Source organism: Heterodontus francisci, chromosome 34 (assembly GCF_036365525.1).
Source record: "Heterodontus francisci isolate sHetFra1 chromosome 34, sHetFra1.hap1, whole genome shotgun sequence".
Taxonomy (NCBI): domain Eukaryota; kingdom Metazoa; phylum Chordata; class Chondrichthyes; order Heterodontiformes; family Heterodontidae; genus Heterodontus; species Heterodontus francisci.
Genome location: NC_090404.1, coordinates 8,694,775 through 8,720,774, shown reverse-complemented (window position 1 = coordinate 8,720,774; position 26,000 = coordinate 8,694,775). Strand labels below are relative to the sequence as shown.

The 26,000-nt window shown below is 46.4% G+C and overlaps 2 gene segments (V, D, J or C); both read right to left on the bottom strand.

The window, feature by feature from the left end:
- Window positions 1–1,814: 1,814 nt before the first annotated feature.
- Window positions 1,815–2,468, bottom strand: LOC137348486 (T cell receptor alpha variable 38-2/delta variable 8-like). The segment is given in 2 exon segments: window positions 1,815–2,212; window positions 2,363–2,468. Coding segments are annotated over 2 exon segments (411 nt in total).
- Window positions 2,469–14,655: 12,187 nt separating this feature from the next.
- LOC137348581 (T cell receptor alpha variable 38-2/delta variable 8-like) lies at window positions 14,656–15,276 on the bottom strand. The segment is given in 2 exon segments: window positions 14,656–15,020; window positions 15,171–15,276. Coding segments are annotated over 2 exon segments (411 nt in total).
- Between the last annotated feature and the right edge of the window lie 10,724 nt (window positions 15,277–26,000).

Genomic DNA, 26,000 nt, shown 5'->3' with positions numbered 1-26,000 from the left:
CAGCAAACGGAAACTGTGGGCGGGGCTGCCGCAGGCAGTGTTGTCACGTGGAATATCCACTTGGAAGGAACGGAATTAAATATTAATGTCTCTGTCGAAAATACTACAACTCTGCCTTTCTATAAGAGCTGCGGCACTTTCCCATCCATTACATATTGCAGGAAGGCAGGTTCGGGACAGGATAATCAGGACTATTATGTTAGTCAATAATAAGTGAATCATCAGTGAAGTCGGTTTAAACCAGCGCTGAATCTGGGCAGTGGATGTTATCTATATGGAATTTAGTAAAGCCTTTGACAAGGTCCCTCATGGCAGACTGGTACAAAAGGTGAAGTCACACGAGATCAGAGGTGAGCTGGCAAGATGGATACAGAACTGGCTCTGTTATAGAAGACAGAGGGTAGCAGTGGAAGGGTGCTTTTCTGAATGGAGTGATGTGACTAGTGGTGTACCGCAGGGATCAGTGCTGGGACCTTTGCTCTTTGTCGTATAAATAAATGATTTGGAGGAAAATGTAGCTGGTCTGATTAGTAAGTTTGCAGACGACACAAAGGTTGGTGGAGTTGCAGACAGTGATGAGGATTGTCAGAGGATACAGCAGGAAATAGATTGGTTGGAGACTTGGGCGGAGAAATGGCAGATGGAGTTTAATCCGGACAAATGTGAGGTAATGCATTTTGGAAGATCTACTGCAGGTGGGAAGTATACAGTAAATGGCAGAACCCTTAGGAGTATTGACAGGCAGAGAGATCTGGGCGTACAGGTCTACAGGTCACTGAAAGTGGCAACGCAGGTGGATAAGGTAGGCAAGAAGGCATACGGCATGCTTGCCTTCATCGGTCGGGCATAGAGTATAAAAATAGGCAAGTCATGTTGCAGCTGTACAGAACCTTACTTAGGCCACACTTGGAATATTGCGTGCAATTCTGGTCGCCACACTACCAGAAAGACGTGGAGGCTGTGGAGAGGGTACAGAAGAGGTTTACCAGGATGTTGCCTGGTCTGGGGGGCATCAGTTATGAGGAGAGGTTGGATAAACTCGGATTATTTTCACTGGAACGACGGAGGTGGAGGGGTGACGTGATAGAGGTTTACAAAGTTATGAGCGGCATGGACAGAGTGGATAGTCAGAAGCTTTTTCCCAGGGTGGAGGAGGCAGTTACTAGGGGACATAGGTTTAAGGTGCGAGGGGCAAAGTTTAGAGGGGATGTGCGAGGCACGTTCTTTACACAGAGGGTGGTGAGTGCCTGGAACTTGCTGCCAGGGGAGGTGGTGGAAGCAGGTACGATAGCGACGTTCAAGAGGCATCTTGACAAATACATGATTAGGATGGGAATAGAGGGATATGGTGCCCGGAAATGCAGAAGGTTTTAGTTTAGGCAGGCATCAAGATCGGCGCAGGCTTGGAGGGCCGAATGGCCTGTTCCTGTGCTGTACTGTTCTTTGATCTTTGTTCTTTGAATCAGTGGGCATCTGGGTTGGAATGGTTCTGAATTAACGTACCGAAATTTAGTAAAGATTTATATTTGTAAACTAAAGACTGTAAGAAGGAAATGTATACAATACTGGGTCAAGTGTAGAGACAGGTTGTGACAGGAACAAGTAGGCAGGGAAAGAGCATCGAAAGATAAAAGGTGAGTAAAGATCGCTGACTTCGATTTGTAAAGTTCATTTTTTTAATGATAAATGCAAGTTGTAGTCACAGACTAAGATAACTGCACAAGTGGACCTCGCCTGTTGTTGAGGTTTGTGCTCTGTCGCAGTTTTAAGAATCTCTCTGTGTCTCTCACAGTGGAGGCTGAATTATTGTTTCTGTTTATCGGTGCAAGCGCGCCCTCTGGTGAGCGCTAACTGGAACTCTCAGTGTGGGTTTCTGTCCGGGATCTGCGATATCTCTGCAGTAGTGTGGGGCTCATGGCACAGAAATACACGGCGCTGTCGGAGATCAGGGTGTTGCTGACCGTTAGCTCGGTAATCTTGGCAGTTTTATTAAACGTAGCCGAGAACCGAACAGTTATGCCCGTGTTCCTGTATAGATTCCCTACAATAAGACGAAGTATGTTGTGTGGAGGCTGCCCGGGGCGCTGACTGTCCCAGTACACATAAGGGTTCGAATCGCTTGTTTTCAAGGTGCAGGTTAGTGTGACTTTCGATCCCTTTTCAACCGTTCTTTCAGCAACCGACTGTTCCACTGTGTCTTGGTGGCTCCATTCTAACAGAAAAATAGTAATATCAGCAATCAGAATTTGCCTCATATTGATTGACATAACAGTCACCATCACCATCACTATTATTTTACCAACAATAACATCTAGAATGCAGCAGGGGGAGAATGGATTTTTACTGGGAAGGAAATACTTACTGAGAAGTGATAGAAAGATGAGAAGCGGTGAGAGACGGTTCCCCATGATACTTCCTGAATCTGTAACTCTGCAGTGCAGGAAACTCTCTGTCGGAGCAGAAATACAGATCCCCGTCCCACTGCACTGCTGATCCAACCAATGAGAAGAATGGACCCGCGGCAGCAATCCCTCCAATAACAAAATTGGGTCAGAGCGAGAGCAGCAAACGGAAACTGTGGGCGGGGCTGCCGCAGGCAGTGTTGTCACGTGGAATATCCACTTGGAAGGAACGGAATTAAATATTAATGTCTCTGTCGAAAATACTACAACTCTGCCTTTCTATAAGAGCTGCGGCACTTTCCCATCCATTACATATTGTAGGAAGGCAGGTTCGGGACAGGATAATCAGGACTATTATGTTAGTCAATAATAAGTGAATCATCAGTGAAGTCGGTTTAAACCAGCGCTGAATCTGGGCAGTGGATGTTATCTATATGGACTTTAGTAAAGCCTTTGACAAGGTCCCTCATGGCAGATTGGTACAAAAGGTGAAGTCACACGAGATCAGAGGTGAGCTGGCAAGATGGATACAGAACTGGCTCTGTTATAGAAGACAGAGGGTAGCAGTGGAAGGGTGCTTTTCTGAATGGAGTGATGTGACCAGTGGTGTTCCGCAGGGATCAGTGCTGGGACCTTTGCTCTTTGTCGTATAAATAAATGATTTGGAGGAAAATGTAGCTGGTCTGATTAGTAAGTTTGCGGACGACACAAAGGTTGGTGGAGTTGCAGACAGTGATGAGGATTGTCAGAGGGTACAGCAGGAAATAGATCGGTTGGAGACTTGGGCGGAGAAATGGCAGATGGAGTTTAATCCGGACAAATGTGAGGTAATGCATTTTGGAAGATCTAATGCAGGTGGGAAGTATACAGTAAATGGCAGAACCCTTAGGAGTATTGACAGGCAGAGAGATCTGGGCGTACATGTCCACAGGTCACTGAAAGTGGCAACGCAGGTGGATAAGGTAGGCAAGAAGGCATACGGCATGCTTGCCTTCATCGGTCGGGGCATAGAGTATAAAAATAGGCAAGTCATGTTGCAGCTGTACAGAACCTTACTTAGGCCACACTTGGAATATTGCGTGCAATTCTGGTCGCCACACTACCAGAAGGACGTGGAGGCTTTGGAGAGGGTACAGAAGATGTTTACCAGGATATTGCCTGGTCTGGAGGGCATCAGCTATGAGGAGAGGTTGGATAAACTCGGATTGTTTTCACTGGAACGACGGAGGTGGAGGGGTGACGTGATAGAGGTTTACAAAGTTATGAGTGGCATGGACAGAGTGGATAGTCAGAAGCTTTTTCCCAGGGTGGAGGAGTCAGTTACTAGGGGACATAGGTTTAAGGTGCGAGGGGCAAAGTTTAGAGGGGATGTGCGAGGCAAGTTCTTTACACAGAGGGTGGTGAGTGCCTGGAACTTGCTGCCGGGAGAGGTGGTGGAAGCAGGTACGATAGCGACGTTCAAGAGGCATCTTGACAAATACATGATTAGGATGGGAATAGAGGGATATGGTGCCCGGAAATGCAGAAGGTTTTAGTTTAGGCAGGCATCAAGATCGGTGCAGGCTTGGAGGGCCGAATGGCCTGTTCCTGTGCTGTACTGTTCTTTGATCTTTGTTCTTTGAATCAGTGGGCATCTGGGTTGGAATGGTTCTGAATTAACGTACCGAAATTTAGTAAAGATTTATATTTGTAAACTAAAGACTGTAAGAAGGAAATGTATACAATACTGGGTCAAGTGTCGAGACAGGGTGTGACAGGAACAAGTAGGCAGGGAAAGAGCATCGAAAGATAAAAGGTGAGTAAAGATCGCTGACCTCGATTTGTAAAGTTCATTTTTTAACGATAAATGCAAGTTGTAGTCACAGACTAAGATAACTGCACAAGTGCACCTCGCCTGTTGTTGAGGTTTGTGCTCTGTCGCAGTTTTAAGAATCTCTCTGTGACTCTCACTGTGGAGTCTGAATTATTGTTTCTGTTTATCGGTGGAAGCGCGCCCTCTGGTGAGCGCTAACTGGAACTCTCAGTGTGGGTTTTTGTACAGGATCTGCTAGATCTCTGCAGCAGTGTGGGGCTCATGGCACAGAAATACACGGCGCTGTCGGAGATCAGGGTGTTGCTGACCGTTAGCTCGGTAATCTTGGCAGTTTTATTAAACGTAGCCGAGAACCGAACAGTGATGCCCGTGTTCCTGTATAGATTCCCTCCAATAAGACGAAGTATGTTGTGTGGAGGCTGCCCGGGGTGCTGACTGTCCCAGTACACATAAGGGTTCGAATCGCTTGTTTTCAAGGTGCAGGTTAGTGTGACTTTCGATCCCTTTTCAACCGTTCTTTCAGCAACCGACTGTTCCACTGTGTCTTGGTGGCTCCATTCTAACAGAAAAATAGTAATATCAGCAATCAGAATTTTCCTCATATTGATTGACATAACAGTCACCATCACCATCACTATTATTTTACCAACAATAACATCTAGAATGCAGCAGGGGGAGAATGGATTTTTACTGGGAAGGAAATACTTACTGAGAAGTGAGAGAAAGATGAGAAGCGGTGAGAGACGGTTCCCCATGATACTTCCTGAATCTGTAACTCTGCAGTGCAGGAAACTCTCTGTCGGAGCAGAAATACAGATCCCCGTCCCACTGCACTGCTGATGCAACCAATGAGAAGAATGGACCCGCGGCAGCAATCCCTCCAATAACAAAATTGGGTCAGAGCGAGAGCAGCAAACGGAAACTGTGGGCGGGGCTGCCGCAGGCAGTGTTGTCACGTGGAATATCCACTTGGAAGGAACGGAATTAAATATTAATGTCTCTTTCGAAAATACTACAACTCTGCCTTTCTATAAGAGCTGCGGCACTTTCCCATCCATTACATATTGCAGGAAGGCAGGTTCGGGACAGGATAATCAGGACTATTATGTTAGTCAATAATAAGTGAATCATCAGTGAAGTCGGTTTAAACCAGCGCTGAATCTGGGCAGTGGATGTTAACTATATGGACTTTAGTAAAGCCTTTGACAAGGTCCCTCATGGCAGATTGGTACAAAAGGTGAAGTCACACGAGATCAGAGGTGACCTGGCAAGATGGATACAGAACTGGCTCTGTTATAGAAGACAGAGGGTAGCAGTGGAAGGGTGCTTTTCTGAATGGAGTGATGTGACTAGTGGTGTTCCGCAGGGATCAGTGCTGGGACCTTTGCTCTTTGTCGTATAAATAAATGATTTGGAGGAAAATGTAGCTGGTCTGATTAGTAAGTTTGCAGACGACACAAAGGTTGGTGGAGTTGCAGACAGTGATGAGGATTGTCAGAGGATACAGCAGGATATAGATCGGTTGGAGACTTGGGCGGAGAAATGGCAGATGGAGTTTAATCCGGACAAATGTGAGGTAATGCATTTTGGAAGATCTAATGCAGGTGGGAAGTATACAGAAAATGGCAGAACCCTTAGGAGTATTGACAGGCAGAGAGATCTGGGCATACAGGTCTACAGGTCACTGAAAGTGGCAACGCAGGTGGATAAGGTAGGCAAGAAGGCATACGGCATGCTTGCCTTCATCGGTCGGGGCATAGAGTATAAAAATAGGCAAGTCATGTTGCAGCTGTACAAAACCGTACTTAGGCCACACTTGGAATATTGCGTGCAATTTTGGTCGCCACACTACCAGAAGGACGTGGAGGCTTTGGAGAGGGTACAGAAGATGTTTACCAGGATGTTGCCTGGTCTGGAGGGCATCAGCTATGAGGAGAGGTTGGATAAACTCGGATTGTTTTCACTGGAACGACGGAGGTGGAGGGGTGACGTGATAGAGGTTTGCAAAGTTATGAGCGGCATGGACAGAGTGGATAGTCAGAAGCTTTTTCCCAGGGTGGAGGAGTCAGTTACTAGGTGACATAGGTTTAAGGTGCGAGGGGCAAAGTTTAGAGGGGATGTGCGAGGCACGTTCTTTACACAGAGGGTGGTGAGTGCCTGGAACTTGCTGCCGGGAGAGGTGGTGGAAGCAGGTACGATAGCGACGTTCAAGAGGCATCTTGACAAATACATGATTAGGATGGGAATAGAGGGATATGGTGCCCGGAAATGCAGAAGGTTTTAGTTTAGACAGGCATCAAGATCGGTGCAGGCTTGGAGGGCCGAATGGCCTGTTCCTGTGCTGTACTGTTCTTTGATCTTTGTTCTTTGAATCAGTGGGCATCTGGGTTGGAATGGTTCTGAATTAACGTACCGAAATTTAGTAAAGATTTATATTTGTAAACTAAAGACTGTAAGAAGGAAATGTATACAATACTGGGTCAAGTGTCGAGACAGGGTGTGACAGGAACAAGTAGGCAGGGAAAGAGCATCGAAAGATAAAAGGTGAGCAAAGATCGCTGACTTCGATTTGTAAAGTTCATTTTTTAACGATAAATGCAAGTTGTAGTCACAGACTAAGATAACTGCACAAGTGCACCTCGCCTGTTGTTGAGGTTTGTGCTCTGTCGCAGTTTTAAGAATCTCTCTGTCTCTCACTGTGGAGGCTGAATTATTGTTTCTGTTTATCGGTGCAAGCGCGCCCTCTGGTGAGCGCTAACTGGAACTCTCGGTGTGGGTTTTTGTACAGGATCTGCTCGATCTCTGCAGCAGTGTGGGGCTCATGGCACAGAAATACACGGCGCTGTCGGAGATCAGGGTGTTGCTGACCGTTAGCTCGGTAATCTTGGCAGTTTTATTAAACGTAGCCGAGAACCGAACAGTGATGCCGGTGTTCCTGTATAGATTCCCTCCAATAAGACGAAGTATGTTGTGTGGAGGCTGCCCGGGGTGCTGACTGTACCAGTACACATAAGTGTTCGAATCGCTTGTTTTCAAGGTGCAGGTTAGTGTGACTTTCGATCCCTTTTCAACCGTTCTTTCAGCAACCGACTGTTCCACTGTGTCTTGGTGGCTCCATTCTAACAGAAAAATAGTAATATCAGCAATCAGAATTTTCCTCATATTGATTGACATAACAGTCACCATCACCATCACTATTATTTTACCAACAATAACATCTAGAATGCAGCAGGGGGAGAATGGATTTTTACTGGGAAGGAAATACTTACTGAGAAGTGATAGAAAGATGAGAAGCGGTGAGAGACGGTTCCCCATGATACTTCCTGAATCTGTAACTCTGCAGTGCAGGAAACTCTCTGTCGGAGCAGAAATACAGATCCCCGTCCCACTGCACTGCTGATGCAACCAATGAGAAGAATGGACCCGCGGCAGCAATCCCTCCAATAACAAAATTGGGTCAGAGCGAGAGCAGCAAACGGAAACTGTGGGCGGGGCTGCCGCAGGCAGTGTTGTCACGTGGAATATCCACTTGGAAGGAACGGAATTAAATATTAATGTCTCTGTCGAAAATACTACAACTCTGCCTTTCTATAAGAGCTGCGGCACTTTCCCATCCATTACATATTGTAGGAAGGCAGGTTCGGGACAGGATAATCAGGACTATTATGTTAGTCAATAATAAGTGAATCATCAGTGAAGTCGGTTTAAACCAGCGCTGAATCTGGGCAGTGGATGTTATCTATATGGACTTTAGTAAAGCCTTTGACAAGGTCCCTCATGGCAGACTGGTACAAAAGGTGAAGTCACACGAGATCAGAGGTGAGCTGGCAAGATGGAAACAGAACTGGCTCTGTTATAGAAGACAGAGGGTAGCAGTGGAAGGGTGCTTTTCTGAATGGAGTGATGTGACTAGTGGTGTTCCGCAGGGATCAGTGCTGGGACCTTTGCTCTTTGTCGTATAAATAAATGATTTGGAGGAAAATGTAGCTGGGCTGATTAGTAAGTTTGCGGACGACACAAAGGTTGGTGGAGTTGCAGACAGTGATGAGGATTGTCAGAGGATACAGCAGGATATAGATCGGTTGGAGACTTGGGCGGAGAAATGGCAGATGGAGTTTAACCCGGACAAATGTGAGGTAATGCATTTTGGAAGATCTAATGCAGGTGGGAAGTATACAGAAAATGGCAGAACCCTGAGGAGTATTGACAGGCAGAGAGATCTGGGCATACAGGTCTACAGGTCACTGAAAGTGGCAACGCAGGTGGATAAGGTAGGCAAGAAGGCATACGGCATGCTTGCCTTCATCGGTCGGGGCATAGAGTATAAAAATAGGCAAGTCATGTTGCAGCTGTACAGAACCGTACTTAGGCCACACTTGGAATATTGCGTGCAATTCTGGTCGCCACACTACCAGAAGGACGTGGAGGCTTTGGAGAGGGTACAGAAGATGTTTACCAGGATATTGCCTGGTCTGGAGGGCATCAGCTATGAGGAGAGGTTGGATAAACTCGGATTGTTTTCACTGGAACGACGGAGGTGGAGGGGCGACATGATAGAGGTTTACAAAGTTATGAGCGGCATGGACAGAGTGGATAGTCAGAAGCTTTTTCCCAGGGTGGAGGAGTCAGTTACTAGGTGACATAGGTTTAAGGTGCGAGGGGCAAAGTTTAGAGGGGATGTGCGAGGCACGTTCTTTACACAGAGGGTGGTGAGTGCCTGGAACTTGCTGCCGGGAGAGGTGGTGGAAGCAGGTACGATAGCGACGTTCAAGAGGCATCTTGACAAATACATGATTAGGATGGGAATAGAGGGATATGGTGCCCGGAAATGCAGAAGGTTTTAGTTTAGGCAGGCATCAAGATCGGTGCAGGCTTGGAGGGCCGAATGGCCTGTTCCTGTGCTGTACTGTTCTTTGATCTTTGTTCTTTGAATCAGTGGGCATCTGGGTTGGAATGGTTCTGAATTAACGTACCGAAATTTAGTAAAGATTTATATTTGTAAACTAAAGACTGTAAGAAGGAAATGTATACAATACTGGGTCAAGTGTCGAGACAGGGTGTGACAGGAACAAGTAGGCAGGGAAAGAGCATCGAAAGATAAAAGGTGAGTAAAGATCGCTGACTTCGATTTGTAAAGCTCATTTTTTAAATGATAAATGCAAGTTGTAGTCACAGACTAAGATAACTGCACAAGTGGACCTCGCCTGTTGTTGAGGTTTGTGCTCTGTCGCAGTTTTAAGAATCTCTCTGTGTCTCTCACTGTGGAGGCTGAATTATTGTTTCTGTTTATCGGTGCAAGCGCGCCCTCTGGTGAGCGCTAACTGGAACTCTCAGTGTGGGTTTTTGTACAGGATCTGCTAGATCTCTGCAGCAGTGTGGGGCTCATGGCACAGAAATACACGGCGCTGTCGGAGATCAGGGTGTTGCTGACCGTTAGCTCGGTAATCTTGGCAGTTTTATTAAACGGAGCCGAGAACCGAACAGTGATGCCGGTGTTCCTGTATAGATTCCCTCCAATAAGACGAAGTATGTTGTGTGGAGGCTGCCCGGGGCGCTGACTGTACCAGTACACATAAGGGTTCGAATCGCTTGTTTTCAAGGTGCAGGTTAGTGTGACTTTCGATCCCTTTTCAACCGTTCTTTCAGCAACCGGCTGTTCCACTGTGTCTTGGTGGCTCCATTCTAACAGAAAAATAGTAATATCAGCAATCAGAATTTGCCTCATATTGATTGACATAACAGTCACCATCACCATCACTATTATTTTACCAACAATAACGTCTAGAATGCAGCAGGGGGAGAATGGATTTTTACTGGGAAGGAAATACTTACTGAGAAGTGATAGAAAGATGAGAAGCGGTGAGAGACGGTTCCCCATGATACTTCCTGAATCTGTAACTCTGCAGTGCAGGAAACTCTCTGTCGGAGCAGAAATACAGATCCCCGTCCCACTGCACTGCTGATCCAACCAATGAGAAGAATGGACCCGCGGCAGCAATCGCTTCAATAACAAAATTGGGTCAGAGCGAGAGCAGCAAACGGAAACTGTGGGCGGGGCTGCCGCAGGCAGTGTTGTCACGTGGAATATCCACTTGGAAGGAACGGAATTAAATATTAATGTCTCTGTCGAAAATACTACAACTCTGCCTTTCTATAAGAGCTGCGGCACTTTCCCATCCATTACATATTGTAGGAAGGCAGGTTCGGGACAGGATAATCAGGACTATTATGTTAGTCAATAATAAGTGAATCATCAGTGAAGTCGGTTTAAACCAGCGCTGAATCTGGGCAGTGGATGTTATCTATATGGACTTTAGTAAAGCCTTTGACAAGGTCCCTCATGGCAGATTGGTACAAAAGGTGAAGTCACACGAGATCAGAGGTGAGCTGGCAAGATGGATACAGAACTGGCTCTGTTATAGAAGACAGAGGGTAGCAGTGGAAGGGTGCTTTTCTGAATGGAGTGATGTGACTAGTGGTGTTCCGCAGGGATCAGTGCTGGGACCTTTGCTCTTTGTCGTATAAATAAATGATTTGGAGGAAAATGTAGCTGGTCTGATTAGTAAGTTTGCGGACGACACAAAGGTTGGTGGAGTTGCAGACAGTGATGAGGATTGTCAGAGGAAACAGCAGGAAATAGATCGGTTGGAGAATTGGGCGGAGAAATGGCAGATGGAGTTTAATCCGGACAAATGTGAAGTAATGCATTTTGGAAGATCTAATGCAGGTGGGAAGTATACAGTAAATGGCAGAACCCTTAGGAGTATTGACAGGCAGAGAGATCTGGGCGTACAGGTCCACAGGTCACTGAAAGTGGCAACGCAGGTGGATAAGGTAGGCAAGAAGGCATACGGCATGCTTGCCTTCATCGGTCGGGTCATAGAGTATAAAAATAGGCAAGTCATGTTGCAGCTGTACAGAACCGTACTTAGGCCACACTTGGAATATTGCGTGCAATTCTGGTCGCCACACTACCAGAAGGACGTGGAGGCTTTGGAGAGGGTACAGAAGATGTTTACCAGGATATTGCCTGGTCTGGAGGGCATCAGCTATGAGGAGAGGTTGGATAAACTCGGATTGTTTTCACTGGAACGACGGAGGTGGAGGGGCGACGTGATAGAGGTTTACAAAGTTATGAGCGGCATGGACAGAGTGGATAGTCAGAAGCTTTTTCCCAGGGTGGAGGAGTCAGTTACTAGGTGACATAGGTTTAAGGTGCGAGGGGCAAAGTTTAGAGGGGATGTGCGAGGCACGTTCTTTACACAGAGGGTGGTGAGTGCCTGGAACTTGCTGCCGGGAGAGGTGGTGGAAGCAGGTACGATAGCGACGTTCAAGAGGCATCTTGACAAATACATGATTAGGATGGGAATAGAGGGATATGGTGCCCGGAAATGCAGAAGGTTTTAGTTTAGGCAGGCATCAAGATCGGTGCAGGCTTGGAGGGCCGAATGGCCTGTTCCTGTGCTGTACTGTTCTTTGATCTTTGTTCTTTGAATCAGTGGGCATCTGGGTTGGAATGGTTCTGAATTAACGTACCGAAATTTAGTAAAGATTTATATTTGTAAACTAAAGACTGTAAGAAGGAAATGTATACAATACTGGGTCAAGTGTCGAGACAGGGTGTGACAGGAACAAGTAGGCAGGGAAAGAGCATCGAAAGATAAAAGGTGAGTAAAGATCGCTGACTTCGATTTGTAAAGCTCATTTTTTAAATGATAAATGCAAGTTGTAGTCACAGACTAAGATAACTGCACAAGTGGACCTCGCCTGTTGTTGAGGTTTGTGCTCTGTCGCAGTTTTAAGAATCTCTCTGTGTCTCTCACTGTGGAGGCTGAATTATTGTTTCTGTTTATCGGTGCAAGCGCGCCCTCTGGTGAGCGCTAACTGGAACTCTCAGTGTGGGTTTTTGTACAGGATCTGCTAGATCTCTGCAGCAGTGTGGGGCTCATGGCACAGAAATACACGGCGCTGTCGGAGATCAGGGTGTTGCTGACCGTTAGCTCGGTAATCTTGGCAGTTTTATTAAACGGAGCCGAGAACCGAACAGTGATGCCGGTGTTCCTGTATAGATTCCCTCCAATAAGACGAAGTATGTTGTGTGGAGGCTGCCCGGGGCGCTGACTGTACCAGTACACATAAGGGTTCGAATCGCTTGTTTTCAAGGTGCAGGTTAGTGTGACTTTCGATCCCTTTTCAACCGTTCTTTCAGCAACCGGCTGTTCCACTGTGTCTTGGTGGCTCCATTCTAACAGAAAAATAGTAATATCAGCAATCAGAATTTGCCTCATATTGATTGACATAACAGTCACCATCACCATCACTATTATTTTACCAACAATAACGTCTAGAATGCAGCAGGGGGAGAATGGATTTTTACTGGGAAGGAAATACTTACTGAGAAGTGATAGAAAGATGAGAAGCGGTGAGAGACGGTTCCCCATGATACTTCCTGAATCTGTAACTCTGCAGTGCAGGAAACTCTCTGTCGGAGCAGAAATACAGATCCCCGTCCCACTGCACTGCTGATCCAACCAATGAGAAGAATGGACCCGCGGCAGCAATCGCTTCAATAACAAAATTGGGTCAGAGCGAGAGCAGCAAACGGAAACTGTGGGCGGGGCTGCCGCAGGCAGTGTTGTCACGTGGAATATCCACTTGGAAGGAACGGAATTAAATATTAATGTCTCTGTCGAAAATACTACAACTCTGCCTTTCTATAAGAGCTGCGGCACTTTCCCATCCATTACATATTGTAGGAAGGCAGGTTCGGGACAGGATAATCAGGACTATTATGTTAGTCAATAATAAGTGAATCATCAGTGAAGTCGGTTTAAACCAGCGCTGAATCTGGGCAGTGGATGTTATCTATATGGACTTTAGTAAAGCCTTTGACAAGGTCCCTCATGGCAGATTGGTACAAAAGGTGAAGTCACACGAGATCAGAGGTGAGCTGGCAAGATGGATACAGAACTGGCTCTGTTATAGAAGACAGAGGGTAGCAGTGGAAGGGTGCTTTTCTGAATGGAGTGATGTGACTAGTGGTGTTCCGCAGGGATCAGTGCTGGGACCTTTGCTCTTTGTCGTATAAATAAATGATTTGGAGGAAAATGTAGCTGGTCTGATTAGTAAGTTTGCGGACGACACAAAGGTTGGTGGAGTTGCAGACAGTGATGAGGATTGTCAGAGGAAACAGCAGGAAATAGATCGGTTGGAGAATTGGGCGGAGAAATGGCAGATGGAGTTTAATCCGGACAAATGTGAAGTAATGCATTTTGGAAGATCTAATGCAGGTGGGAAGTATACAGTAAATGGCAGAACCCTTAGGAGTATTGACAGGCAGAGAGATCTGGGCGTACAGGTCCACAGGTCACTGAAAGTGGCAACGCAGGTGGATAAGGTAGGCAAGAAGGCATACGGCATGCTTGCCTTCATCGGTCGGGTCATAGAGTATAAAAATAGGCAAGTCATGTTGCAGCTGTACAGAACCGTACTTAGGCCACACTTGGAATATTGCGTGCAATTCTGGTCGCCACACTACCAGAAGGACGTGGAGGCTTTGGAGAGGGTACAGAAGATGTTTACCAGGATATTGCCTGGTCTGGAGGGCATCAGCTATGAGGAGAGGTTGGATAAACTCGGATTGTTTTCACTGGAACGACGGAGGTGGAGGGGTGACGTGATAGAGGTTTACAAAGTTATGAGTGGCATAGACAGAGTGGATAGTCAGAAGCTTTTTCCCAGGGTGGAGGAGTCAGTTACTAGGGGACATAGGTTTAAGGTGCGAGGGGCAAAGTTTAGAGGGGATGTGCGAGGCAAGTTCTTTACACAGAGGGTGGTGAGTGCCTGGAACTTGCTGCCGGGAGAGGTGGTGGAAGCAGGTACGATAGCGACGTTCAAGAGGCATCTTGACAAATACATGATTAGGATGGGAATAGAGGGATATGGTGCCCGGAAATGCAGAAGGTTTTAGTTTAGGCAGGCATCAAGATCGGTGCAGGCTTGGAGGGCCGAATGGCCTGTTCCTGTGCTGTACTGTTCTTTGATCTTTGTTCTTTGAATCAGTGGGCATCTGGGTTGGAATGGTTCTGAATTAACGTACCGAAATTTAGTAAAGATTTATATTTGTAAACTAAAGACTGTAAGAAGGAAATGTATACAATACTGGGTCAAGTGTCGAGACAGGGTGTGACAGGAACAAGTGGGCAGGGAAAGAGCATCGAAAGATAAAAGGTGAGTAAAGATCGCTGACCTCGATTTGTAAAGTTCATTTTTTAACGATAAATGCAAGTTGTAGTCACAGACTAAGATAACTGCACAAGTGCACCTCGCCTGTTGTTGAGGTTTGTGCTCTGTCGCAGTTTTAAGAATCTCTCTGTCTCTCACTGTGGAGGCTGAATTATTGTTTCTGTTTATCGGTGCAAGCGCGCCCTCTGGTGAGCGCTAACTGGAACTCTCGGTGTGGGTTTTTGTGCAGGATCTGCTAGATCTCTGCAGCAGTGTGGGGCTCATGGCACAGAAATACACGGCGCTGTCGGAGATCAGGGTGTTGCTGACCGTTAGCTCGGTAATCTTGGCAGTTTTATTAAACGTAGCCGAGAACCGAACAGTGATGCCGGTGTTCCTGTATAGATTCCCTCCAATAAGACGAAGTATGTTGTGTGGAGGCTGCCCGGGGCGCTGACTGTACCAGTACACATAAGGGTTCGAATCGCTTGTTTTCAAGGTGCAGGTTAGTGTGACTTTCGATCCCTTTTCAACCGTTCTTTCAGCAACCGACTGTTCCACTGTGTCTTGGTGGCTCCATTCTAACAGAAAAATAGTAATATCAGCAATCAGAATTTTCCTCATATTGATTGACATAACAGTCACCATCACCATCACTATTATTTTACCAACAATAACATCTAGAATGCAGCAGGGGGAGAATGGATTTTTACTGGGAAGGAAATACTTACTGAGAAGTGATAGAAAGATGAGAAGCGGTGAGAGACGGTTCCCCATGATACTTCCTGAATCTGTAACTCTGCAGTGCAGGAAACTCTCTGTCGGAGCAGAAATACAGATCCCCGTCCCACTGCACTGCTGATCCAACCAATGAGAAGAATGGACCCGCGGCAGCAATCCCTCCAATAACAAAATTGGGTCAGAGCGAGAGCAGCAAACGGAAACTGTGGGCGGGGCTGCCGCAGGCAGTGTTGTCACGTGGAATATCCACTTGGAAGGAACGGAATTAAATATTAATGTCTCTGTCGAAAATACTACAACTCTGCCTTTCTATAAGAGCTGCGGCACTTTCCCATCCATTACATATTGCAGGAAGGCAGGTTCGGGACAGGATAATCAGGACTATTATGTTAGTCAATAATAAGTGAATCATCAGTGAAGTCGGTTTAAACCAGCGCTGAATCTGGGCAGTGGATGTTATCTATATGGACTTTAGTAAAGCCTTTGACAAGGTCCCTCATGGCAGACTGGTACAAAAGGTGAAGTCACACGAGATCAGAGGTGAGCTGGCAAGATGGAAACAGAACTGGCTCTGTTATAGAAGACAGAGGGTAGCAGTGGAAGGGTGCTTTTCTGAATGGAGTGATGTGACTAGTGGTGTTCCGCAGGGATCAGTGCTGGGACCTTTGCTCTTTGTCGTATAAATAAATGATTTGGAGGAAAATGTTGCTGGTCTGATTAGTAAGTTTGCAGACGACACAAAGGTTGGTGGAGTTGCAGACAGTGATGAGGATTGTCAGAGGATACAGCAGGATATAGATCGGTTGGAGACTTGGGCGGAGAAATGGCAGATGGAGTTTAATCCGGACAAATGTGAGGTAATGCATTTTGGAAGATCTAATGCAGGTGGGAAGTATACAGAAAATGGCAGAACCCTTAGGAGTATTGACAGGCAGAGAGATCTGGGCATACAGGTCTACAGGTCACTGAAAGTGCAACGCAGGTGGATAAGGTAGGCAAGAAGGCATACGGCATGCTTGCCTTCAGCGGTCGGGGCATAGAGAATAAAAATAGGCAAGTCATGTTGCAGCTGTACAGAACCGTACTTAGGCCACACTTGGAATATTGCGTGCAATTCTGGTCGCCACACTACCAGAAGGACGTGGAGGCTTTGGAGAGGGTACAGAAGATGTTTACCAGGATATTGCCTGGTCTGGAGGGCATCAGCTATGAGGAGAGGTTGGATAAACTCGGATTGTTTTCACTGGAACGACGGAGGTGGAGGGGCGACATGATAGAGGTTTAAAAAGTTATGAGCGGCATGGACAGAGTGGATAGTCAGAAGCTTTTTCCCAGGGTGGAGGAGTCAGTTACTAGGTGACATAGGTTTAAGGTGCGTGGGGCAAAGTTTAGAGGGGATGTGCGAGGCACGTTCTTTACACAGAGGGTGGTGAGTGCCTGGAACTTGCTGCCGGGAGAGGTGGTGGAAGCAGGTACGATAGCGACGTTCAAGAGGCATCTTGACAAATACATGATTAGGATGGGAATAGAGGGATATGGTGCCCGGAAATGCAGAAGGTTTTAGTTTAGGCAGGCATCAAGATCGGTGCAGGCTTGGAGGGCCGAATGGCCTGTTCCTGTGCTGTACTGTTATTTGATCTTTGTTCTTTGAATCAGTGGGCATCTGGGTTGGAATGGTTCTGAATTAACGTACCGAAATTTAGTAAAGATTTATATTTGTAAACTAAAGACTGTAAGAAGGAAATGTATACAATACTGGGTCAAGTGTCGAGACAGGGTGTGACAGGAACAAGTAGGCAGGGAAAGAGCATCGAAAGATAAAAGGTGAGTAAAGATCGCTGACTTCGATTTGTAAAGTTCATTTTTTAACGATAAATGCAAGTTGTAGTCACAGACTAAGATAACTGCACATGTGCACCTCGCCTGTTGTTGAGGTTTGTGCTCTGTCGCAGTTTTAAGAATCTCCCTGTGACTCATTGTGGAGGCTGAATTATTGTTTCTGTTTATCGGTGCAAGCGCGCCCTCTGGTGAGCGCTAACTGGAACTCTCGGTGTGGGTTTTTGTACAGGATCTGCTCGATCTCTGCAGCAGTGTGGGGCTCATGGCACAGAAAATCACGGCGCTGTCGGAGATCAGGGTGTTGCTGACCGTTAGCTCGGTAATCTTGGCAGTTTTATTAAACGTAGCCGAGAACCGAACAGTGATGCCGGTGTTCCTGTATAGATTCCCTCCAATAAGACGAAGTATGTTGTGTGGAGGCTGCCCGGGGTGCTGACTGTACCAGTACACATAAGGGTTCGAATCGCTTGTTTTCAAGGTGCAGGTTAGTGTGACTTTCGATCCCTTTTCAACCGTTCTTTCAGCAACCGACTGTTCCACTGTGTCTTGGTGGCTCCATTCTAACAGAAAAATAGTAATATCAGCAATCAGAATTTTCCTCATATTGATTGACATAACAGTCACCATCACCATCACTATTATTTTACCAACAATAACGTCTAGAATGCAGCAGGGGGAGAATGGATTTTTACTGGGAAGGAAATACTTACTGAGAAGTGATAGAAAGATGAGAAGCGGTGAGAGACGGTTCCCCATGATACTTCCTGAATCTGTAACTCTGCAGTGCAGGAAACTCTCTGTCGGAGCAGAAATACAGATCCCCGTCCCACTACATTGCTGATGCAACCAATGAGAAGAATGGACCCGCGGCAGCAATCCCTCCAATAACAAAATTGGGTCAGAGCGAGAGCAGCAAACGGAAACTGTGGGCGGGGCTGCCGCAGGCAGTGTTGTCACGTGGAATATCCACTTGGAAGGAACGGAATTAAATATTAATGTCTCTGTCGAAAATACTACAACTCTGCCTTTCTATAAGAGCTGCGGCACTTTCCCATCCATTACATATTGTAGGAAGGCAGGTTCGGGACAGGATAATCAGGACTATTATGTTAGTCAATAATAAGTGAATCATCAGTGAAGTCGGTTTAAACCAGCGCTGAATCTGGGCAGTGGATGCTATCTATATGGACTTTAGTAAAGCCTTTGACAAGGTCCCTCATGGCAGATTGGTACAAAAGGTGAAGTCACACGAGATCAGAGGTGAGCTGGCAAGATGGATACAGAACTGGCTCTGTTATAGAAGACAGAGGGTAGCAGTGGAAGGGTGCTTTTCTGAATGGAGTGATGTGACTAGTGGTGTTCCGCAGGGATCAGTGCTGGGACCTTTGCTCTTTGTCGTATAAATAAATGATTTGGAGGAAAATGTAGCTGGGCTGATTAGTAAGTTTGCGGACGACACAAAGGTTGGTGGAGTTGCAGACAGTGATGAGGATTGTCAGAGGAAACAGCAGGAAATAGATCGGTTGGAGACTTGGGCGGAGAAATGGCAGATGGAGTTTAATCCGGACAAATGTAAAGTAATGCATTTTGGAAGATCTAATGCAGGTGGGAAGTATACAGAAAATGGCAGAACCCTTAGGAGTATTGACAGGCAGAGAGATCTGGGCGTACAGGTCCACAGGTCACTGAAAGTGGCAACGCAGGTGGATAAGGTAGGCAAGAAGGCATACGGCATGCTTGCCTTCATCGGTCGGGGCATAGAGTATAAAAATAGGCAAGTCATGTTGCAGCTGTACAGAACCTTACTTAGGCCACACTTGGAATATTGCGTGCAATTCTGGTCGCCACACTACCAGAAGGACGTGGAGGCTTTGGAGAGGGTACAGAAGATGTTTACCAGGATATTGCCTGGTCTGGAGGGCATCAGCTATGAGGAGAGGTTGGATAAACTCGGATTGTTTTCACTGGAACGACGGAGGTGGAGGGGTGACGTGATAGAGGTTTACAAAGTTATGAGTGGCATGGACAGAGTGGATAGTCAGAAGCTTTTTCCCAGGGTGGAGGAGTCAGTTACTAGGGGACATAGGTTTAAGGTGCGAGGGGCAAAGTTTAGAGGGGATGTGCGAGGCAAGTTCTTTACACAGAGGGTGGTGAGTGCCTGGAACTTGCTGCCGGGAGAGGTGGTGGAAGCAGGTACGATAGCGACGTTCAAGAGGCATCTTGACAAATACATGATTAGGATGGGAATAGAGGGATATGGTGCCCGGAAATGCAGAAGGTTTTAGTTTAGGCAGGCATCAAGATCGGTGCAGGCTTGGAGGGCCGAATGGCCTGTTCCTGTGCTGTACTGTTCTTTGATCTTTGTTCTTTGAATCAGTGGGCATCTGGGTTGGAATGGTTCTGAATTAACGTACCGAAATTTAGTAAAGATTTATATTTGTAAACTAAAGACTGTAAGAAGGAAATGTATACAATACTGGGTCAAGTGTAGACACAGGGTGTGACAGGAACAAGTAGGCAGGGAAAGAGCATCGAAAGATAAAAGGTGAGTAAAGATCGCTGACCTCGATTTGTAAAGTTCATTTTTTAACGATAAATGCAAGTTGTAGTCACAGACTAAGATAACTGCACAAGTGCACCTCGCCTGTTGTTGAGGTTTGTGCTCTGTCGCAGTTTTAAGAATCTCTCTGTGACTCTCACTGTGGAGGCTGAATTATTGTTTCTGTTTATCGGTGGAAGCGCGCCCTCTGGTGAGCGCTAACTGGAACTCTCGGTGTGGGTTTTTGTACAGGATCTGCTAGATCTCTGCAGCAGTGTGGGGCTCATGGCACAGAAATACACGGCGCTGTCGGAGATCAGGGTGTTGCTGACCGTTAGCTCGGTAATCTTGGCAGTTTTATTAAACGTAGCCGAGAACCGAACAGTGATGCCCGTGTTCCTGTATAGATTCCCTCCAATAAGACGAAGTATGTTGTGTGGAGGCTGCCCGGGGTGCTGACTGTACCAGTACACATAAGGGTTCGAATCGCTTGTTTTCAAGGTGCAGGTTAGTGTGACTTTCGATCCCTTTTCAACCGTTCTTTCAGCAACCGACTGTTCCACTGTGTCTTGGTGGCTCCATTCTAACAGAAAAATAGTAATATCAGCAATCAGAATTTGCCTCATATTGATTGACATAACAGTCACCATCACCATCACTATTATTTTACCAACAATAACGTCTAGAATGCAGCAGGGGGAGAATGGATTTTTACTGGGAAGGAAATACTTACTGAGAAGTGATAGAAAGATGAGAAGCGGTGAGAGACGGTTCCCCATGATACTTCCTGAATCTGTAACTCTGCAGTGCAGGAAACTCTCTGTCGGAGCAGAAATACAGATCCCCGTCCCACTACATTGCTGATGCAACCAATGAGAAGAATGGACCCGCGGCAGCAATCCCTCCAATAACAAAATTGGGTCAGAGCGAGAGCAGCAAACGGAAACTGTGGGCGGGGCTGCCGCAGGCAGTGTTGTCACGTGGAATATCCACTTGGAAGGAACGGAATTAAATATTAATGTCTCTTTCGAAAATACTACAACTCTGCCTTTCTATAAGAGCTGCGGCACTTTCCCATCCATTACATATTGCAGGAAGGCAGGTTCGGGACAGGATAATCAGGACTATTATGTTAGTCAATAATAAGTGAATCATCAGTGAAGTCGGTTTAAACCAGCGCTGAATCTGGGCAGTGGATGTTATCTATATGGACTTTAGTAAAGCCTTTGACAAGGTCCCTCATGGCAGATTGGTACAAAAGGTGAAGTCGCACGAGATCAGAGGTGACCTGGCAAGATGGATACAGAACTGGCTCTGTTATAGAAGACAGAGGGTAGCAGTGGAAGGGTGCTTTTCTGAATGGAGTGATGTGACTAGTGGTGTTCCGCAGGGATCAGTGCTGGGACCTTTGCTCTTTGTCGGATAAATAAATGATTTGGAGGAAAATGTTGCTGGGCTGATTAGTAAGTTTGCAGACGACACAAAGGTTGGTGGAGTTGCAGACAGTGATGAGGATTGTCAGAGGATACAGCAGGATATAGATCGGTTGGAGACTTGGGCGGAGAAATGGCAGATGGAGTTTAATCCGGACAAATGTGAGGTAATGCATTTTGGAAGATCTAATGCAGGTGGGAAGTATACAGAAAATGGCAGAACCCTTAGGAGTATTGACAGGCAGAGAGATCTGGGCATACAGGTCTACAGGTCACTGAAAGTGGCAACGCAGGTGGATAAGGTAGGCAAGAAGGCATACGGCATGCTTGCCTTCATCGGTCGGGGCATAGAGTATAAAAATAGGCAAGTCATGTTGCAGCTGTACAGAACCGTACTTAGGCCACACTTGGAATATTGCGTGCAATTCTGGTCGCCACACTACCAGAAGGACGTGGAGGCTTTGGAGAGGGTACAGAAGATGTTTACCAGGATATTGCCTGGTCTGGAGGGCATCAGCTATGAGGAGAGGTTGGATAAACTCGGATTGTTTTCACTGGAACGACGGAGTTGGAGGGGTGACGTGATAGAGGTTTGCAAAGTTATGAGCGGCATGGACAGAGTGGATAGTCAGATGCTTTTTCCCAGGGTGGAGGAGTCAGTTACTAGGTGACATAGGTTTAAGGTGCGAGGGGCAAAGTTTAGAGGGGGTGTGCGAGGCACGTTCTTTACACAGAGGGTGGTGAGTGCCTGGAACTTGCTGCCGGGAGAGGTGGTGGAAGCAGGTACGATAGCGACGTTCAAGAGGCATCTTGACAAATACATGATTAGGATGGGAATGGAGGGATATGGTGCCCGGAAATGCAGAAGGTTTTAGTTTAGACAGGCATCAAGATCGGTGCAGGCTTGGAGGACCGAATGGCCTGTTCCTGTGCTGTACTGTTCTTTGATCTTTGTTCTTTGAATCAGTGGGCATCTGGGTTGGAATGGTTCTGAATTAACGTACCGAAATTTAGTAAAGATTTATATTTGTAAACTAAAGACTGTAAGAAGGAAATGTATACAATACTGGGTCAAGTGTCGAGACAGGGTGTGACAGGAACAAGTAGGCAGGGAAAGAGCATCGAAAGATAAAAGGTGAGTAAAGATCGCTGACTTCGATTTGTAAAGTTCATTTTTTAACGATAAATGCAAGTTGTAGTCACAGACTAAGATAACTGCACAAGTGCACCTCGCCTGTTGTTGAGGTTTGTGCTCTGTCGCAGTTTTAAGAATCTCTCTGTCTCTCACTGTGGAGGCTGAATTATTGTTTCTGTTTATCGGTGCAAGCGCGCCCTCTGGTGAGCGCTAACTGGAACTCACGGTGTGGGTTTTTGTGCAGGATCTGCGATATCTCTGCAGCAGTGTGGGGCTCATGGCACAGAAATACACGGCGCTGTCGGAGATCAGGGTGTTGCTGACCGTTAGCTCGGTAATCTTGGCAGTTTTATTAAACGTAGCCGAGAACCGAACAGTTATGCCCGTGTTCCTGTATAGATTCCCTACAATAAGACGAAGTATGTTGTGTGGAGGCTGCCCGGGGCGCTGACTGTACCAGTACACATAAGGGTTCGAATCGCTTGTTTTCAAGGTGCAGGTTAGTGTGACTTTCGATCCCTTTTCAACCGTTCTTTCAGCAACCGACTGTTCCACTGTGTCTTGGTGGCTCCATTCTAACAGAAAAATAGTAATATCAGCAATCAGAATTTTCCTCATATTGATTGACATAACAGTCACCATCACCATCACTATTATTTTACCAACAATAACGTCTAGAATGCAGCAGGGGGAGAATGGATTTTTACTGGGAAGGAAATACTTACTGAGAAGTGATAGAAAGATGAGAAGCGGTGAGAGACGGTTCCCCATGATACTTCCTGAATCTGTAACTCTGCAGTGCAGGAAACTCTCTGTTGGAGCAGAAATACAGATCCCCGTCCCACTGCACTGCTGATGCAACCAATGAGAAGAATGGACCCGCGGCAGCAATCCCTCCAATAACAAAATTGGGTCAGAGCGAGAGCAGCAAACGGAAACTGTGGGCGGGGCTGCCGCAGGCAGTGTTGTCACGTGGAATATCCACTTGGAAGGAACGGAATTAAATATTAATGTCTCTGTCGAAAATACTACAACTCTACCTTTCTATAAGAGCTGCGGCACTTTCCCATCCATTACATATTGCAGGAAGGCAGGTTCGGGACAGGATAATCAGGACTATTATGTTAGTCAATAATAAGTGAATCATCAGTGAAGTCGGTTTAAACCAGCGCTGAATCTGGGCAGTGGTTGTTATCTATATGGACTTTAGTAAAGACTTTGACAAGGTCCCTCATGGCAGACTGGTACAAAAGGTGAAGTCACACGAGATCAGAGGTGAGCTGGCAAGATGGAAACAGAACTGGCTCTGTTATAGAAGACAGAGGGTAGCAGTGGAAGGGTGCTTTTCTGAATGGAGTGATGTGACTAGTGGTGTTCCGCAGGGATCAGTGCTGGGACCTTTGCTCTTTGTCGTATAAATAAATGATTTGGAGGAAAATGTAGCTGGTCTGATTAGTAAGTTTGCAGACGACACAAAGGTTGGTGGAGTTGCAGACAGTGATGAGGATTGTCAGAGGATACAGCAGGATATAGATCGGTTGGAGACTTGGGCGGAGAAATGGCAGATGGTGTTTAATCCGGACAAATGTGAGGTAATGCATTTTGGAAGATCTAATGCAGGTGGGAAGTATACAGAAAATGGCAGAAACCTTAGGAGTATTGACAGGCAGAGAGATCTGGGCATACAGGTCTACAGGTCACTGAAAGTGGCAACGCAGGTGGATAAGGTAGGCAAGAAGGCATACGGCATGCTTGCCTTCATCGGTCGGGGCATAGAGTATAAAAATAGGCAAGTCATGTTGCAGCTGTACAGAACCGTACTTAGGCCACACTTGGAATATTGCGTGCAATTCTGGTCGCCACACTACCAGAAGGACGTGGAGGCTTTGGAGAGGGTACAGAAGATGTTTACCAGGATATTGCCTGGTCTGGAGGGCATCAGCTATGAGGAGAGGTTGGATAAACTCGGATTGTTTTCACTGGAACGACGGAGGTGGAGGGGCGACATGATAGAGGTTTACAAAGTTATGAGCGGCATGGACAGAGTGGATAGTCAGAATCTTTTTCCCAGGGTGGAGGAGTCAGTTACTAGGTGACATAGGTTTAAGGTGCGAGGGGCAAAGTTTAGAGGGGATGTGCGAGGCACGTTCTTTACACAGAGGGTGGTGAGTGCCTGGAACTTGCTGCCGGGAGAGGTGGTGGAAGCAGGTACGATAGCGACGTTCAAGAGGCATCTTGACAAATACATGATTAGGATGGGAATAGAGGGATATGGTGCCCGGAAATGCAGAAGGTTTTAGTTTAGGCAGGCATCAAGATCGGTGGAGGCTTGGAGGGCCGAATGGCCTGTTCCTGTGCTGTACTGTTCTTTGATCTTTGTTCTTTGAATCAGTGGGCATCTGGGTTGGAATGGTTCTGAATTAACGTACCGAAATTTAGTAAAGATTTATATTTGTAAACTAAAGACTGTAAGAAGGAAATGTATACAATACTGGGTCAAGTGTCGAGACAGGGTGTGACAGGAACAAGTAGGCAGGGAAAGAGCATCGAAAGATAAAAGGTGAGTAAAGATCGCTGACTTCGATTTGTAAAGCTCATTTTTTTAATGATAAATGCAAGTTGTAGTCACAGACTAAGATAACTGCACAAGTGGACCTCGCCTGTTGTTGAGGTTTGTGCTCTGTCGCAGTTTTAAGAATCTCTCTGTGTCTCTCACTGTGGAGGCTGAATTATTGTTTCTGTTTATCGGTGCAAGCGCGCCCTCTGGTGAGCGCTAACTGGAACTCTCAGTGTGGGTTTTTGTACAGGATCTGCTAGATCTCTGCAGCAGTGTGGGGCTCATGGCACAGAAATACACGGCGCTGTCGGAGATCAGGGTGTTGCTGACCGTTAGCTCGGTAATCTTGGCAGTTTTATTAAACGTAGCCGAGAACCGAACAGTGATGCCGGTGTTCCTGTATAGATTCCCTCCAATAAGACGAAGTATGTTGTGTGGAGGCTGCCCGGGGTGCTGACTGTACCAGTACACATAAGGGTTCGAATCGCTTGTTTTCAAGGTGCAGGTGAGAGTGACTTTCGATCCCTTTTCAACCGTTCTTTCAGCAACCGACTGTTCCACTGTGTCTTGGTGGCTCCATTCTAACAGAAAAATAGTAATATCAGCAATCAGAATTTTCCTCATATTGATTGACATAACAGTCACCATCACCATCACTATTATTTTACCAACAATAACGTCTAGAATGCAGCAGGGGGAGAATGGATTTTTACTGGGAAGGAAATACTTACTGAGAAGTGATAGAAAGATGAGAAGCGGTGAGAGACGGTTCCCCATGATACTTCCTGAATCTGTAACTCTGCAGTGCAGGAAACTCTCTGTCGGAGCAGAAATACAGATCCCCGTCCCACTGCAATGCTGATCCAACCAATGAGAAGAATGGACCCGCGGCAGCAATCGCTTCAATAACAAAATTGGGTCAGAGCGAGAGCAGCAAACGGAAACTGTGGGCGGGGCTGCCGCAGGCAGTGTTGTCACGTGGAATATCCACTTGTAAAGAACGGAATTAAATATTAATGTCTCTTTCGAAAATACTACAACTCTGCCTTTCTATAAGAGCTGCGGCACTTTCCCATCCATTACATATTGTAGGAAGGCAGGTTCGGGACAGGATAATCAGGACTATTATGTTAGTCAATAATAAGTGAATCATCAGTGAAGTCGGTTTAAACCAGCGCTGAATCTGGGCAGTGGATGTTATCTATATGGACTTTAGTAAAGCCTTTGACAAGGTCCCTCATGGCAGATTGGTACAAAAGGTGAAGTCACACGAGATCAGAGGTGAGCTGGCAAGATGGATACAGAACTGGCTCTGTT